Source organism: Prionailurus viverrinus, chromosome A2, assembly GCF_022837055.1.
Source record: "Prionailurus viverrinus isolate Anna chromosome A2, UM_Priviv_1.0, whole genome shotgun sequence".
NCBI classification, from domain to species: domain Eukaryota; kingdom Metazoa; phylum Chordata; class Mammalia; order Carnivora; family Felidae; genus Prionailurus; species Prionailurus viverrinus.
In genome coordinates, this window is record NC_062562.1 from 94,815,176 (window position 1) to 94,831,918 (window position 16,743).

The 16,743-nt window shown below is 37.3% G+C and overlaps 1 protein-coding gene across 9 annotated transcripts in view; it reads left to right on the top strand.

Moving 5' to 3' along the window:
• Nucleotides 1-16,743, top strand: part of CDK14 (cyclin dependent kinase 14) — a 704,495-nt gene that overhangs the window by 287,538 nt on the left and 400,214 nt on the right. For all 9 annotated transcript variants that reach the window (XR_007146446.1, XM_047830949.1, XM_047830989.1 and 6 more), the window contains one exon: nt 12,697-12,791. Coding sequence is in view for 8 of the 9 variants with exons in the window: in XM_047830949.1 (XP_047686905.1) it covers nt 12,697-12,791 (95 nt within the window). In the remaining variant the exon portion in view is untranslated. The remainder of the gene's footprint in view (nt 1-12,696; nt 12,792-16,743) is intronic.

Genomic DNA, 16,743 nt, shown 5'->3' on the forward strand with positions numbered 1-16,743 from the left:
GAAACTGGCTCCAGGCTCTAAGCCATCAGCCCAGAGCCTGACGCGGGGCTCGAACTCCCGCACCGCGAGATCGTGACCTGACTGAAGTCGGACGCTTAACCGACTGCGCCACCCAGGCGCCCCTCTTCCCCTTTTTAATTTTCTCAAATGGCATTTAAAAAAATGTTTATTTATTTTTGAGACAGAGAGAGAGAGAGAGAGACAGAACGTGAGTGGGGGAGGGGCAGAGAGAGAGAGAGGGAGACAGAATCCAAAGCAGGCTCCAGGCTCTGAGTTGTCAGTACAGAGCCCTTTGGGGCTCGAACCTGCAAACTGTGACATCATGACCTGAGCAGAAGTCAGATATGTAACCAACTGAGCCACCCAGGCGCTCCATCAAAAAAAAAAAATGGCATTTTTTTTTAAACTGCCATGACAATCTGAAGTAACCTTGCAAATTTAGAAACATAAAGTGTATAATATACAACTTACTTGTCTTTCACTTCACTCATATAGCTCTCCTCATAGAGAAATGTTTTATGTTAAGCAAGTGTGTAATACGGTACATGAAAGCAACCACTTCTATGATGTTACCAGGTTTGAACAAGTAGATAGTGACTTTAAAGAAGACAATCTGAGACTCTATTAAGATTTTAAAAAGCTGTTCTTACTGTTTTTGTATTGAAGTGGCTTCTGTAGTGCAGAGATTTAGGAAGTCCTTACTTTCAGAAAAGGTCGGGAGGACACTCTCCTCAAATTCATCCAATAACATGTTGCCTGTGGAACTTTGTATAAACAATTTTATTTTCCCCATCATATACTTTTGAATACTGAACACATGAGATATCACTCCAACCGTTATAGATATATTGGTTTTCCTGTCTTGTGTTTGTATACTTCCACATATAGAAAAATCTCCTTCAAATGCTGCAGTTGCCAGGAGAGGAATGAGAGCACTCAGAGACTGGGACTTACTGGTCATGCGTCTGTACGATTGGAAGGCAATCCCTGACTGAACCCTTGATTACCTTTCTTGAATTAAATGTCGTGTACAGCCCCTAACCATGCAAGTGGTGCTGGAGTGGACCAGGTGCTGTGTCATCAGTGCTCAAGCATCACTGCACACTGAGAGGGAGGAAGCACTGGTGGGAGGGGAGCAGAGTATCAGGGACCTTCCCATCAGTGACAGAGCTCACTCAGCAGGGCCCAGGCGAACTTGGGTCCCCACCAGGGCCACTGCTGATTAGAGGCAGGATGAAGGATTTCAAGGCCTTGTCCAGGCCTAGGAACAGTTCACTGAATTTTGTCATGGGAAGGTTGGAGGTCATTGCCTGCCAGGTTAACCGATGCTGTGGGACTGTGTACTTGCTACTGAATTAAGCTGTGATTCGAAATTTTTATAGCTTTGACTATGTTATTAAGTCAAATCAAGTAGTGGTATGTTTGAAATTTCAATTCAGGGGATATTCAAGGGTAAGAATAACCAAAATTCATATTCATTTTTTTACAGTCTTTCCTTTCTTCTTCTGTGCTCATATTCATTTTTTTACAGTCTTTCCTTTCTTCTTCCTTCTGTGCTCATCATCAGTTTATAGTATTTCTGTTATATTTGCTTCTCAAAGCACTGGTTCTGATGCGATGCTTATTGCAAGAATTTTGCACAGAACCTTATTCTTTCACAGATTTCAAAAATTGTTGTGGGATTGAAAGGTCCATATAATGATGATTTTATCAACATTTGATTTATATTAAAAAGTTTTATGAGTTGATGTTTTTATTTTTTTTAACTGAACAGGAAAAAATACATATCAAAATACCATCAAATTTTTAGAATAAAGAATTCTCTCTACTTCTAGCCCAAGACCTTTATCTTTCAGTGGCATCTATTTCAGCGTGTGTGTGTGTGTGTGTGTGTGTGTGTGTGTGTGTGAAAGAGAGAGAGTGAGAGAGAAAAATAGATACTAACTAGGTATACAAACTGTCTTGCTGTTTCTTTTGATTTGCCTGTGGAACAGTGAGTTGATTGCAGTGAAACTAAGTGCATAAACACATGCATAGGCATGTGCATGCACACACACACACACACACGCACACACACACACACACACACACACACACACACACCATAAACATGCTACCCATTCCTCCATATCAGAACCATAGCACAGTGATGTTTAAGCTTGATGCATAAGCATTGAATAGAAAGCTGGGTCAAAATATAGAATGCAGGCTTCACAGGGATAGGAGTTTTGTCTGTGTTTCTCCTGTGTCTATTGATTGGCACACAGTAGATATTAAATAAATATCTCTTGGATGATTCTTAGGTCCCATCCTCCATTGATTTGGATTTGGTAGCTGTGGGATAGAGCCTAATGAATTTGCCTCAATAGCAGTTGATGTGGGTCATTGAATCATTGAAGGACCACCACACTTTTAGAAACATCCCACGATGGGCCTGTAGCAGTGGCTCTGGTCATACAAACAGCCTAATTCCTAACGAAGGGTGGTTGAGTCCATTGTGTCTGGAAATAAGCTGCAACATTACCCCACTTTGTGAAGGAATCTGACTGTGTTCCACCCTTTGAGTGGTATCTTGCAAACTCGAGTGTCCTATGTTCTGGCCCCTATGTACTGGGGCTTGAAGCCATGGCAAAGAAAATATTTTCTTACTTTAGACTTCTGTTTATTTTTGTGAACTATATAAGAGCTATTCACATATTTTCATGTAGGGAGAGGTTAAGTCTAGTCACATAGTGATAGCTATTATGATATCAATATTTGTTCTTCTTAACCAGGAGACATAAAGTGGCCCAACCACATATCTTTTTTTATTGCATACTTTGTGGTATTCTTACTGACTATACATGTAGCCCACATGTAATAAAGTATAAAGTAGTTCAAATACAGCAAACCACCTAATAGCTTGTAAACTTAGTTGTTATAGCCAGATGGAAACCAGCTCTTCTGTTAAGTCTTCCAGAAACCCTCAGCTACTGTGTTGTCTCTTTTCTGCCTTAAGATGGTAGTACGTGGAGCATGACCGCCACTATTCCCAAACCTGTCACTTAGCAAGATTTGTTTCTGTAGAAGTTACTACCAAGATGTTTACATCTGAGAAAACCACACGTCTGCTTTCACGTATTTTCACATACATGTGTGGATCTTTCTAGTGGCAAATAGGAACAAGATGAGCTAGAGCATGGAAAGGCAGTTGGTGGGTCATTTACAGGTTCATCTGGGAGTAATTGGAGACAAGAAAACCAGGAATCTTTTTTGGTGAGTACGTTAATCTTCATTCAGGGGTATAGTCTTTAGACAAGAAACAGTTTTAACAGTTTGGATTATCATGTGATATGCGAACAAATTGGAGGCTGATATGGGGCCTGCAGTGTTCCAAGATAGGAAAACAGACCCTAATAATGCAAGGATTTACACCAATACCCTAGTGAGGAGGGATTAGTAATGAGGAGGGATTCATAGTGCAGAATCACATTGCACTAATGATTCATTAATGTAATTGTATTGTAGTTGCATATTAATTGTGTAGTTAAGCATCTGTATGCCATTTTTAGTGCTATGGCAATGCTCTGTAGCCAATCCACTTGTAATAAAGAACTTTTCAAGATCTCTTTTTTACTATAAAAAGAGTATATCTGTCTCATCAACAATTCAAATGATATAGAAAGGTACATGTAGAAAATAAAATTGTTTCTGTATTCCTCCCTTCAGCTGTAACCATAGTTTGATAAGCAGAGACTTTTTTCTTTTTTCCTATGCAGAGTGGGTTCTTAGCCATTTGGTGGCAGATTAATTGGTTTGAAAGTTTGCAGTGGTAAAAGTAACAATGCATTTGTGGAAAAGTTAAAATTGTTTTGAGCCAGGTAAACTCTTAGGTTGAACCATGTGAAATTGCTGTTAGTAGGTCAAAAATGTCAAATATTGGCAGTTTTATGTGGTTCAGCTATACTTTTAGAGGAATCTGTTCTTTGAAGTGATTTAGTAAACATTCGATGTGGATGTGAGGCTGCAGTGTGAAAATAGCCCCCCACTGACTGCTCTTTGCCAGTAGTCAAGTGTGGGTAAAGACATATTGAGGGCAAGGGGGAATGGTGGAGTCTGTCATTTCTAGTATCGTGCTTCAGGTTTGTGATGGTGGGGAAATTAGGAGTGGAGCAAAGCAGGAGGAATATGCAGTGTGCTTGAATTTCGGTCTGTCCCCAAATAGAAAAACTTAGTTCTGGAGCAAGTAAAAACAGTAGACTTTTTGATGGATAGGAAACAATTTATGTGATATTTATAAAGTATTCCTAATCTGTTGTATTACCTTTCCATGTTTGGATGATACCGGTGGTCAAGAAACAGGTCTCCAAATCTGGAATGTAATCTTAGCTAAATTAAGTTTGTGTGGTATCACATTTTGACTTTATGTTTTGGGTTTTCCATGACCTCTTTTCCCCATAACAGAGTTGACTCTCTGTATATGTGTGTGTATAAAAGTATAAAAAGCAAAAAATGGAATCAAAGATACAGTTCCATTTTTTAACTTAATTCTTTTACTTTTTCATTTGTTAGTTTATGAGTGTGTGTGTGTGTGTATGTGTGTGTGTGTGTGTATTTTTCATATTAGAACATCATTAGAGGAAAGGTCTGGAACTAGGTAAAACTATAGTATTTCTCCTGCTATGTAGCTGACCTAGCCAGCATACCTTGCAGAACTGTGCACAAGTTAACCTGGGAGCTGCATATCTGTTCCTTTCTCTGTCTAGATCATCTGGTCTTCTGAGACACAGTTACACAAGCAATCTTGTCTTTTCTCTGCATGTATTGCTTTATTTTTTGTTCCTTTGTGTTTTTTTTTTCCACTCTTCACCCTGGAGATTTTCCCACTCAGAATATTTTAGGTATGAAAATATTTAGAATGCACTGGCAAGTAACATCTCATTGAAAGTAAGTAGTCTTATTATTTCTAGTATAAAGTGAATTTCAGCAGCCCACAGAGCTATCTAGCTGTGAGCTTAAAGAAAAAAGTTCATGTCTATTTTAGTTGTAGCTTGAGATATGGTTGGCTTCTTGGGTTTAATTAGTAGTAATTTTTGTCTTTTAGAAACGTCAGGTTCTCCATCTACCCCTCTGGAAAAGAACACATTTTAAAAAAAGAGAGAGGGAAATGTGAATATACTATTTCTTTCCAGAGGCTAAAGGGGGAGTGAGAAAGGATAGGTTGTGTTTGTTTGTGGTCTTTCCTTTCCTGGTAGGGTATCAAATAATGATCTATAAAACTTATATATTAAAGAAGGGTTTTGTCCTTTTCTCCATTAACATTGCTTTTTAAAATAGCCACTATAGTGGGAGCTCGATGAAATGAACATACTCTGAACTCTTCTATTAAATCAGAATTTATTTAATCATGATAAATCAGAATATAGGTGATATTTATCTCTTCCAAGTCAGAGTGGAAATTGAAGAGGTTTGTTCTCAAAGTGGGAGGTGAAGGTTTCAATATGGCTGATAAGCGGGTATCCGAATCCTGCTACCAGACTCAGGGAGGCTCCTTGTGTCCTTTTTCCTACTGGGATTTTGTCAGAGGCACAATTATTTTTATAAGCAGCAGTGTTTTTCTGTTTTTGTATTGTTTCAACATCACATTCTTTAAACTGTTGTTAGAATTTTGCCCTCAGCCCTAAATTACAAGTCTTGTACATCAGGTACAATTGAACTGTTTCAAACCTCACTGATGAAATGAATTTAAAATGTTGCCATATGTTTAAAATTTGTGGAGAAACCAAGCATGCTGGAATTACTAACGCTAACGTTGCGGGATTTGTTTGTCAGCAAACGATGGGAAAATAACATGTGGTATACCCGTGATATTATTAGGATTACATGGGGTATTATTTTGACAGTGTTTGTCTTGAAAAGGGAGACATATTGGTTTTAGAACTTGTAGGTGCTAATCACTGGTCTGACTTGGCAGCCCAGGAGACTCACTTGCCTTGATAACAGCAGGAATTACAGTTTCTGGCAACTTGCTGGGAGCAGTGGCTGCTGCATTGGCAGCCTCAGAGCTAGTCAGGTCTGTCACCTTCCCTGATGTTGATAGATATCATAGACTGGTTTCTGACCTTCAATGCTGTTTGTCTGCCATCAGCTATGAAATTAGTGGCTCTATCCTTTTTTAAATGCAAATTAGCTATGTAAATCCGAAAAGAAAGAGGGTTTGCTTTCAAATACAGATATTGGTACTTATTTAAGTGATAGCGTACTTTAAAAGTGTATATAAATGTATTTAGAAATCTAAAATCTGTAGGGCACCTGGGCGTTTCAGTCGGTTAAGCATCTGACTTCCACTCAGGTAGAAGTTTGTGTGTTTGGGCCCCGCGTCAGGCTGCTGGAGCCTGAAGCCTGCTTTGGATTCTGTGTCTCCCTCTCTCTCTGCCCTTCCCCCATTCACACTCTGTCTCTCTCTCTCTGTCTCTGTCTCTGTCTCTGTCTCTCTCTCTCTCTCTCAAAAATAATAAATACACATTAAAAAAAGAGAAATCTAAAATGTGTAATAATTGAGACTTATTAAAAAGAAATGTAGAGAATTTGAGTCTTCATGTAGAAGTGGCCAAAAATATATGAAACATGACATGACTCTTTTATTAGTCACTGTCAGGAGGAAAAAAAAAACAACAACATTTTTTCCCCCAAGATGAATGATGGCAGGAATTCAGTTTTACTGAAATTGTGGGGGAAATGCCATGGGAAATGACGAGTGTGGAGACATTACTTTGAGAAATGAGCAACAATTTAGGTGTAAGTGATGAGAGAAAGGCAGTAAGTAATATGGTGGAGGTGCATGGAGGGGTGGTTAAAAAAAAATCCTAAGGCAAAGAATCCTCAAGGCATGGGATTCTTAATTTAGTGGAAATTTCAGTACCTTTCTGGAGTTGTTGCTGATAAGGATGGATCATTACTGAATTTGACAGGCTAAGAGGATAAGTTGAAAAATGAAATTGGACAAGGTTGTACAGATCCTATTGTATGATGTATTTACAAAACTTTCCTCACAAAGCCAGGTTCCTTTCAGGCAACATGTTTTCTTTAAGTCCTTGATTCATTTCACATGTATGCATTCTGCACTGGATAGGTATGAAGTACCATATCTGACCATCATTTTCTTTTTTTTGAATTTTTTTTTCAATGTTTATTTATTTTTGGGACAGAGAGAGACAGAGCATGAACGGGGGAGGGGCAGAGAGAGAGGGAGACACAGAATCGGAAACAGGCTCCAGGCTCTGAGCCATCAGCCCAGAGCCTGACGCGGGGCTCTAACTCGCAGACCGCGAGATCGTGACCTGACTGAAGTCGGACGCTTAACCGACTGCGCCACCCAGGCGCCTCTGACCATCATTTTCAAATACCCTCTTGTGGTTTGAAATATTGATCTCTGAGGATCAATCAGTCTCAGAGGACTAGTGCAGGGGCAAGTATCCTTTTTAAAATGAGCAAATGTGAAATTGGCCCCCAGATTAATATCTGAAAGCTAGCTATTTAATAAAGTTTTAATTGTTAAAGGCTGATGAGCTAGTTGAATAATTAAAGATTATAAATTACTGAAATTAATAATACAAAACTATCGTAAGTCTATATAATGGTTGTTCCTTCACTGTTCGTGTACTGTGATTTTTTGTTGTAATTATTTTCTCAGGTGTGCTAATTTACAAAACTCAGGTAGAATACATTTGTAGATGTTATTTCTATAAGGTTTATTTTCAGTGTTTATTATGAGGGAGAGAGAGTGTATGCAAGCACACGCAGGAGCTGGGGAGAGGAAGAGAGGGAGAAAGAGAGAACCCCAAGCAGGCTCCATGCTCAGTGCAGAGCCGGTCTTGGGGCATGATCCCACAATCTTGGGATCATGACCTGAGCCAATATCAAGAGTCGTACACTTAACCGACTAAGCCACCCAGGCGCCCCAAGGTTTTTAGCGTGTAAAGCTAACCTGCCCATGGTGGACACATGTGAGAGGAAGAAGGTCTTTCTGTGGCAGCTTGGACTTCTCTGGTCTTGGTCTACATGCTGCTGCTACTAACCCAGTTTCAGAGGGAACACACCTCTTGTTGTCTTCCAGTGTTGGAACCAGCCACACGAGTTAATTCTCTTTCTGAATGGCCTTCTTTGGACCAAATGTATGGTTATTCAAGTTTATCTTGGGATTAACGATATATTATATGGTCCTGAAACAGTTTTGCATGGAGAAATCTATAGAAATTCATAGCGATAACAATAGCTCTCATAACTGCTCGCATTCATTAAGGTCATCTTAGAACTTGGTCTGTATGCCTTCTCTGCCATTCAGGGAGATGCCTACTGCAGCCCGTTTTGTATGGTGATTACATCTCTAAAATATCATTTTTCTTCTGAATAAAATAGTAAATACTCCAGACTTGCTTTTTTTAAGTATGTTAGAACATGGGTACATCTCTTTATTTTTATTTTTTAATAGACTTTATTATTTTTTTAATGTTTATTTATTTTGAGAGAGAGAGAGAGAGAGAAATAGAGCCTGAGCAAGGGAGGGGCAGGGAGATTTGGAGAGAGAGAATCCTAAGCAGGCTCTGCACTGTCAGTGCAGAACCAGATGTGGGGATACAACTCATGAGCCATAAGATCATGACCTGAACCTAAACCAAGAGTCAGACACTTAGCCAACTGAGCCACCCGGGTACCCCAATAGACTTTATTTATTTAAAAAAATTTTTTTAATTTTAATTTTAGTTTTTGAGAGAGAGTGACAGAGACAGAGTGTGAGCAGGGGAGGGGTGGAGAGAGAGGAATACACAGAAATCTGAAGCAGGCTCTAGGTTCTAAGCTGTAAGCACAGAGCCTGATGCAGGGCTTGAACTCAACAGACTATGAGATCATGACCAGAGTCCATGGCCTGAGCTGAAGTCAGATGCTTAACCGACTGAACCACCTAGGTGCCCCTAGACTTTATTTTTTTAATACAGGTTTAGGTTCACAGCAAAATTGAGTGGCAAGTGCAGAGAGTTCTCATATAACTCCTGCCCACCACCACTTACCTCTTCCCCATTCCTTCCCCTATGCCTCCCCTGATATCAACATCTCTCACCAGAACGGTACATTCATTACAACTGATGAACCTACACTAACACGTCATTATCACCCAAAGTCCAAGGTTTAAATTAGGATTTATGCTTAGTGTTAGAAATCTTTTTTAAAAGATGTGGTTTTGCAGTATTATTGGGTATCAAGAATTTATCCAGGGGCCACCAGTGTCAGGAACTAGGTTCTTAATAAATTCTTGATGAATAAATGAATGATTACAAGTTCTTGACAGAACACATGCAAAATATTTTTTTTGTTCTTCTCTTCAGTTTGTATACCAAAAACAAAAATTGAAGATTAATTAAAATAAATAATGATAGAGGGAAACTCCTGTTCTTTGAGTATCATGCTCTAATGGTCACTGATCTAGGGGGAAATAATTCTGTTTATTTCTGGTCTTACTGAGGGATGAAAAAGAGTTTATCCTTAAATTAATACTTGTGCTTATAGTATATAAAATTCTCATATACCTACTTAATAGGGGTTTTGGTTATTTGATAAGATTGGTTACTTCCATGGTGCATTATTATGTGCATATTTTTTTCCCTGTCTTCCATGGTTCTTTTATTCTTAACAGGGTTTGAAAGATGTGAGACTAAATCCACTTATTATTTAATTAATAAGTAATGTCTTGTAAATATTTCATGTCTTTTTACTCTGCAGTTCCATTTTTCACGATTCATTATAGGGAGATAATTCTAAAGGAATATATATATATATATGTGTGTGTGTGTGTGTGTGTGTGTGTGTGTGTGTGTATATATATATATATATATATATATATATATAAAACCTGGTTATGTCCTTTGTGGTATTATTTATAAAAAGGGAAATCTAAAGGTATTCATGTATTTGTGGTAAGCAGTGTTGCAGTTAGTCTGATTATGGGGGGAGTGGAGTTGTCTCATTCCCTTTTTTAATTAAAAAAAAAAAAAAGAGGAGCCTTGTGTGGAGGAAGGAATGGAATTTAAGAGGTAGAATCAGCTATTCCTTGCCCAGATCTTGAAATTGACAACAGTGTTAGCCAGTCTTCTCTGAATTTTTGGAAGGGTAGATATCAAAGGGCCTTGTGTTGAAAATGAGTTTTACCAAAAAAAAAAAAAAAAAAAAAAGAAAGAAAGAAAAAAAAATGAGTGTTATCTGTTAATAGACTGAGATCTGGGGCTAGTGCTGGTCGTATAGTAAAAGGAAGATAAATCGAAGGAGGAGGAGTTGCCAGATGGTAGCAGACTCTTTCAAGGAATATTCAAAGTGTGTGTGTGTGTGTGTGTGTGTGTGTGTGTGTGTGTGTGTGTGTCCCCACTGGGGAACCTAAATGAATGACAATCAGTAAATTTATTGAGTTGCTACTATGTATCAGGCTTTCATCTTGGACATGAAGTTTAGAGGACAGTGAATGATGGCTGCCTAGTCTTGAATCCTTCCACTCCCACTTCTCCAAAAGTTATAAATCCAACAGAGAGACCAAATAAAAGTGCACATGACCCACATCTTTAAAAACATTAGGAGATGCCACAAGTCTGTGGTTGCAGAATGGGACAAGGGAAGCTTTAGACAGGTTTAAGAGACTGTGAAAAAGAATAGACGGATGTGGAGAGCTGAGATGAAAGCACAGACAGAATCAGTCTGGAAAGAGAAAACTGGGTCTCCATGTAGTTCACAGCAATGACTATAGAAAAGATCAAAACTGAATGGGATTGGAACTGGCAAGCATTGGAAAGTACTGCCTATGGGAGAGATTCAGATATATAGCAAAAGGGTAGTACCCCTTGAAGACATGGCAGTGAAAGTAAAGAAGGAAAGACAAAGGAGAAATTAAGGATCCTATAGAAATGAAAAAGAAACAAAACACCCCAAACTCTGTCCCTTTCTCTCACCTGTACCATCCGTAATAACTACATAGCAGAGAGAAGAGAGGACTCTCAAACTAAGAGCACAGCACTTTGGATGAATAGAAATAGATCAAATACATCTGTATAAAACTGCTATAAAAACTCAGAAAATATGAAACAATGCATTTCGGCTCATAAAAATGCTTTTCAAAAAACAACCATAGGGGCTCTTGGGCAAGTCAGTTGCTTAAGTGTCCAACTCTTGATTTTGGCTCAAGTCATGATCTTAGGGTTTTGGGATTATGGACTCTGCATTGAGCTCCACGCTGAGCCTGCTTAAGATTCTCTCTCCCTCTCCCTCTCCCTCTCCCTTTCCCTCTCCCTCCCTCCGCCCCTCTCCCCCACTCATGTGCTCGTGCACGTGCTCTCTCTCTCTCTCTCTCAAATAAAAAAAAGCCATAAATTAAAGAAAACTGTACACAATATGGTAATCTAAATTAAATTTTCTCATTCAGGCTCTTGGGTGTATGAAACCTAAAAATCCCACCTTGAATTGGTAATATAAAAGCTCAGAAGAAAAATGTACAAAAACCAAAATGAAATGAAGTAAGTTAATTGAACTCCCAGGAAATACAGAAGAAAATTCAAATTGGAAATGAAGTATAAATTACGTGATGTCCAAGGGAAAATAGATTCAAATGTCAGGTGACCCAGTATACTAATATTTACATTAGATATAAATGGCCTAAATATCACTTAAAAGAGATTGGCAAAATGGATTTAAATTTTTTTTAACATTTATTTATTTTTGAGAGACAGAAACAGCATGAGTGGGGGAGGAGCAGACAGAGAGGGTGGGTGACACAGAATCTTAAGCAGGCTCCAGGCTCTGAGCTGTCAGCACAGAGCCCGACATGGGGCTTGAACTCACAGACTGCAAAATCATAACCTCAGCTGAAGTCAGATACTTAACTGACTGAGCCACTCAGGCACCCCATGATAGAATGGATTTAAAAAACACATGGCCCAATGATATGTTGTCTATAAAACACTTATATATTCAAATATAATGATTTTGGTAGGTTAAAAGATGTAAATAGATACACCATCAAAAGTAAGCTGAAGTGGTTATATAATATCTGACAAAACAGGCCCAGAGGTAAGAAAATTACCAAAGACAAAGAGAGACATTATATGTGGATATAGGAGCCAGTTCACAAAGAAAACATAGCAATTCCAAATGTATATCTAGTAAACACCAAAGCTTCAAAATACACAAAGCAAAAACTGGCAGAATCCAAATGAGAAATTGACAAATCCCCAATTACAATTCTCTTAGTCACTAATACAACCATTATGCAGAAAATAGCAAATGTATAGAAGAATTCAAGGACACGATCAACCAACAGAATCTAATTGGCATTTATAGAACTTTCCACCCAAGTTCAGCAGAATATACTCTATACATCTGGCATGTATACCAAGATCAAGCATATCCTTATAATGAAACAAACCTTAACAAATTTCAAACAATTGAAATCATACCAAGTATGTCCTCTGCTTATAGTGGACTCTACCTAGAGGTCATTAACAAATAACAAGTGAAATAATTGGGGGATCTTTATCTAAATGAAAACCCTGTTCCTCTGTCCTTGATTCTGAATAGTTTTTGGCTTGGAAAATGGAAAAATAGATATTGATATGGAAAAATGATGATGAAATATATCAGTTGATTGTTACGCATTGTCTCTTTTTCTATTTTGTTTTACAGCCTCTCTGTTAAAAGGACTAAAACATGCTAACATAGTGCTGCTTCATGACATCATCCACACCAAGGAGACGCTGACACTTGTGTTTGAATATGTGGTGAGTAAAATAAGAATTCAGATTTTATAAATATAAATAAAATTCTTGTAATATTATCCTAGAGTTTCTTATTTAGGTTGCTATATACTGAAGTGAGTATTTCATCCAGTAACTTTGCATAGTTTTGAAAAATCCAGAAAAATGTTAAGATATATTATTTATAGATATAGATATATATTTATAAGCATAAATATATAATGGATATATTATCTCTTTATAACCTGTTGTTACTTTGATGTGCTGTAATTTTTTGGCTTATCAAATAGGATTAAACAGCACAGTGGTGATCATTCCATCAAAGGAAGTTCACAGACAATTTATTTTTCCTTTGGACTTGTAACCTGGTTTCTCAGAAACATCCTTATTAAGGTTGTGGTTTTTTTTATTGTTGTTGTTTTCATGGAGGAAAGCCTGATACTTACAATTTAGACTTCATAGCTTTCCCCCTCAGTTGGTATTTCAGCTATTAATTAAAACTTCCAATTTGCATAGCACACAATGTAATGATCTTATTGTGCTGAGAGTATTACTGCTGGAAGACTTGGACTTGAACTCATAATTAATCTTTCTCCATTTCTCTTAGAAAAACATATGGTATTTATGTAGCACCACTTCAGCATTTAACTGTGGAATCATGAAATGTAACCATGATAATTAACATCCCAATTTTCACAGATGGATCTGAGAACATGTAATTTATAAGATACAAATGACATCGGTGGAGACTTTTATTGAGAAGAGTAGCTGTTGGTATTGTGAATGTATTAGTATCCCATTTTGTAATTACCACACTACTTTTTTAAAAATTTGAAATAGTTTCCTTTTTTTAAAATATATAATAGAATGCATATTTGCAGCATTTTTATCTTGCTAATGTCTGCCTGTGTCTGTTTATCATTTGAAAATTGTTGTCTTATGAAGAAGCCATTTCTCTTCTCTATTTACATATAAATGATAGATACATTTGAATAATATGGTAATGCGACTACAAGGACGGCTAAAGCTGAGCAGTTGAATATATTACATGCTACCAAGAATGGATGCAGATTCACACATCAATGCAAATATAATTTCTTTTGTTTAATCAGTGATTTTGGAGTCAATAACATATTCAGTTGGTTTAGAATTGGAATTTTTGTTCCTGTTTTCCAGTAGGCCTAGTTGCAATATTGCAATTAAATCTAGATTTTTCTTAGTATACTTGACTAACTTTTATATTTTATGGAAAATAGATTTCAAAAATGTACTTATTCCCTCCTCCAAAATTAGATAATTAAGCTAAAAGGAATAAAAGTAGTTTTGCCTCCAAAATCATTTACATTAATAGAGAAACTAACAGAAATAATATGAAAATATGTCCTCCAAATCTTAAAAGAAAACTAAATATATTTGTGAGGCTAAAAATGTGTGTTTCAGATCACATGTCATTTGATGATTTTCTATTCTGTGGACATTGCCACCTGAAAGAAATTCACTGTCCTGAAATATTTGCTAATTGATTAAGGCTGACTTTTAAACATGTCCTGCAGTATTTGCTAACTGATTAAGACTGACTTTTAAACAATCACTCTTCTTTGTGTGAGGGAAATTTTCCCTGGTCCCAATTCTTTTGGAGCATCCCTGGTCAATCAACCACATAGTATAGTGTGGACATATACGGTACTTTTCAAGCAACATTTTTCTTCCTGACTTCTCTGGGGGAGATAAGCTTAACCTGTTCACTTTCAGAGAATAGGGCAAGTATGTGTCATTTATGGTTTAGGACTGCCCTGCCTTGCCTCTGCTTGGTTCCCCACTCCACCATTTCCTCACTTCCCCATTGTCCTTTGCCTTCTTCCTTTCCTTTGTCTTTTTCTGCTTTCATCTCCTATCCTTTGGCTTTCTTGGGTGAAGTACTTTTTGTTGCTACAGCTGAAGTTTGTTTGGGCTTTGTTTATTTTAAGTAGAATGTTTCAATGGATCTCTGAAATCAGACTTGGGGTAGGGGTGGGGAAGAGCTCCAGGCTGTAGAAATATCTTATAGGAGTCTTCCCATTTAGAGTGGAGGAGATGTCGATTCCTTGGCAGCTTTGGTCTGACTATGTGGCAAGTATCCAGTATAAAAATAACTCCCTTGAATATTTCCTACGGGTTTTATTTTTTATACTGTTTTTGTTGTTGTTGTTGTTGGTTGTTGTTTATGCACATACTGATATCTCAAGGAAGATTGAAGCTGGTACATATTTTAATGGATTAATCAGATTGCTTTCCTCACAGTATTTAGGAGAAATAAATTCTGCTCTTTTCTGGTGTGTTTCATAGCAGTAGAAAGGCAGTAGTAATTTCAAAGCATGAAATGCCTTGGGAATTAGAGCAGATCTAGGTGAGGGATGTAGGCTAGGAAACAGGAGGGCACTGAGGGCCTGGGATGATGAGTGATAGATCAGAAAGGGAGGTGAAAGAATATTTCAGACAATTATGACCACAATACTAAAAATCAGCAACTAAAATTTATTGAGTTGTAGGCCAAGCATTGTGCTGGGGGTTTTACATTCATTATCATTTTTATATTCTCAACAGCCTCATGGAACTATGAATATCAGCACTTTACAAAGGAGAAAACTAAGGATTAGGGAGATTAGGTACTTTTCCAGGATCTTGTAGCATGCATGTAAAACAGACTCAGACCCATATTATTCTGATTCCCAATTGTAATGTTGTATCTCCTATTTATTTTTACAACTTTACTTAGATTGAGCTTTTGGTCAGAGGAGGAAAAGAAGAAATTTTCTTTTTCTTTCCACAATCCTCCCTTATCCTGCTCTTAAGATCCTGAGGGCAGTTAAATCCTAAATATACAGATAAATTGCTTTGTTGTTTAAATGACTTTTATGGACTGGTCAAAAGCCTAGTTATTTAAGATTTTATTTTAATTATGAAATGTTTTAAGTTTCCATAAAACAAACTTACAGGGGTGCCTGGGTGGCTTAGTTGGTTAAGCGTCTGACTCTTGGTTTTGACTCAGGTCATGATCTCACAGTTGTGGGTTCAAGTCCCATATTGGGTTCTATGTTCACAGTGCAAAGCCTGCTTGGCATTTCTTTTTCTCCCTCTCTCTCTGCTCCCCCCCAGCTCTCTCTCTCTCTGTCTCTGTCTCTCTCTCAAAAAATAAATAAATAAACATTAAAAAATAGTTCAAAAAGCAAACTTATAAATTATAGTATTGCCCTTAAAACACTTGCGTGCGCGCGCACACACACACACACACACACACACACAGAACCTTGTTATTTAGCAAGCCCTAAAATCAATACCAAACATTTTAATGTATACTTTCCTAAACTTAGTAATATTACCGTATTTAAAAATTGTTAACTTCAAAGTTGTTTTTCTAAAAAGTGTTGATTTTATACTTCCATGTAATTAATAGTACCTTTTTTTTTTTGAGGAAGAGAAATGAGGAAGTTAAACTGTGTAAGAAAAATCCATATACTATGACCATTGAAACCCTAGACATGAAAGAAAGGAAAAATTATTTAAGATTAACTAGGTACTATTGGATTTTTTCTTTGGATTTTAGTTAAGTGTTCAAGGTTTTTTTTTAAGATTCCTATGTAATTTGAGTTCCACGAAGTGGAAGATTCTTATTTATGATAGTGTACAAACTGTGTACATGTATTTCTGTTCTTTGCTTTAAAAGAGAACTCAAAGCCTAGCTACTTTGTGTTATTCCCATGAATGACATTCTAGGTTACACAAAAGCCTGGCGAGGGGGCCAGAGTAACGGAATAAATGATGAGCTGTTAGTGATGTGAAAGAATACTGGAAGAAATGACTTTGGAGGTCATTATGAAAACTGTTAAGTGGATAATAAGATATTGCTAGTGTCGGCTGTCTCTTATGTACTGTGGAAAGCTCCTAAAATGTCCAAAATTTAGATTCTTATACACTTTCAAAATGTGTAGATATAATC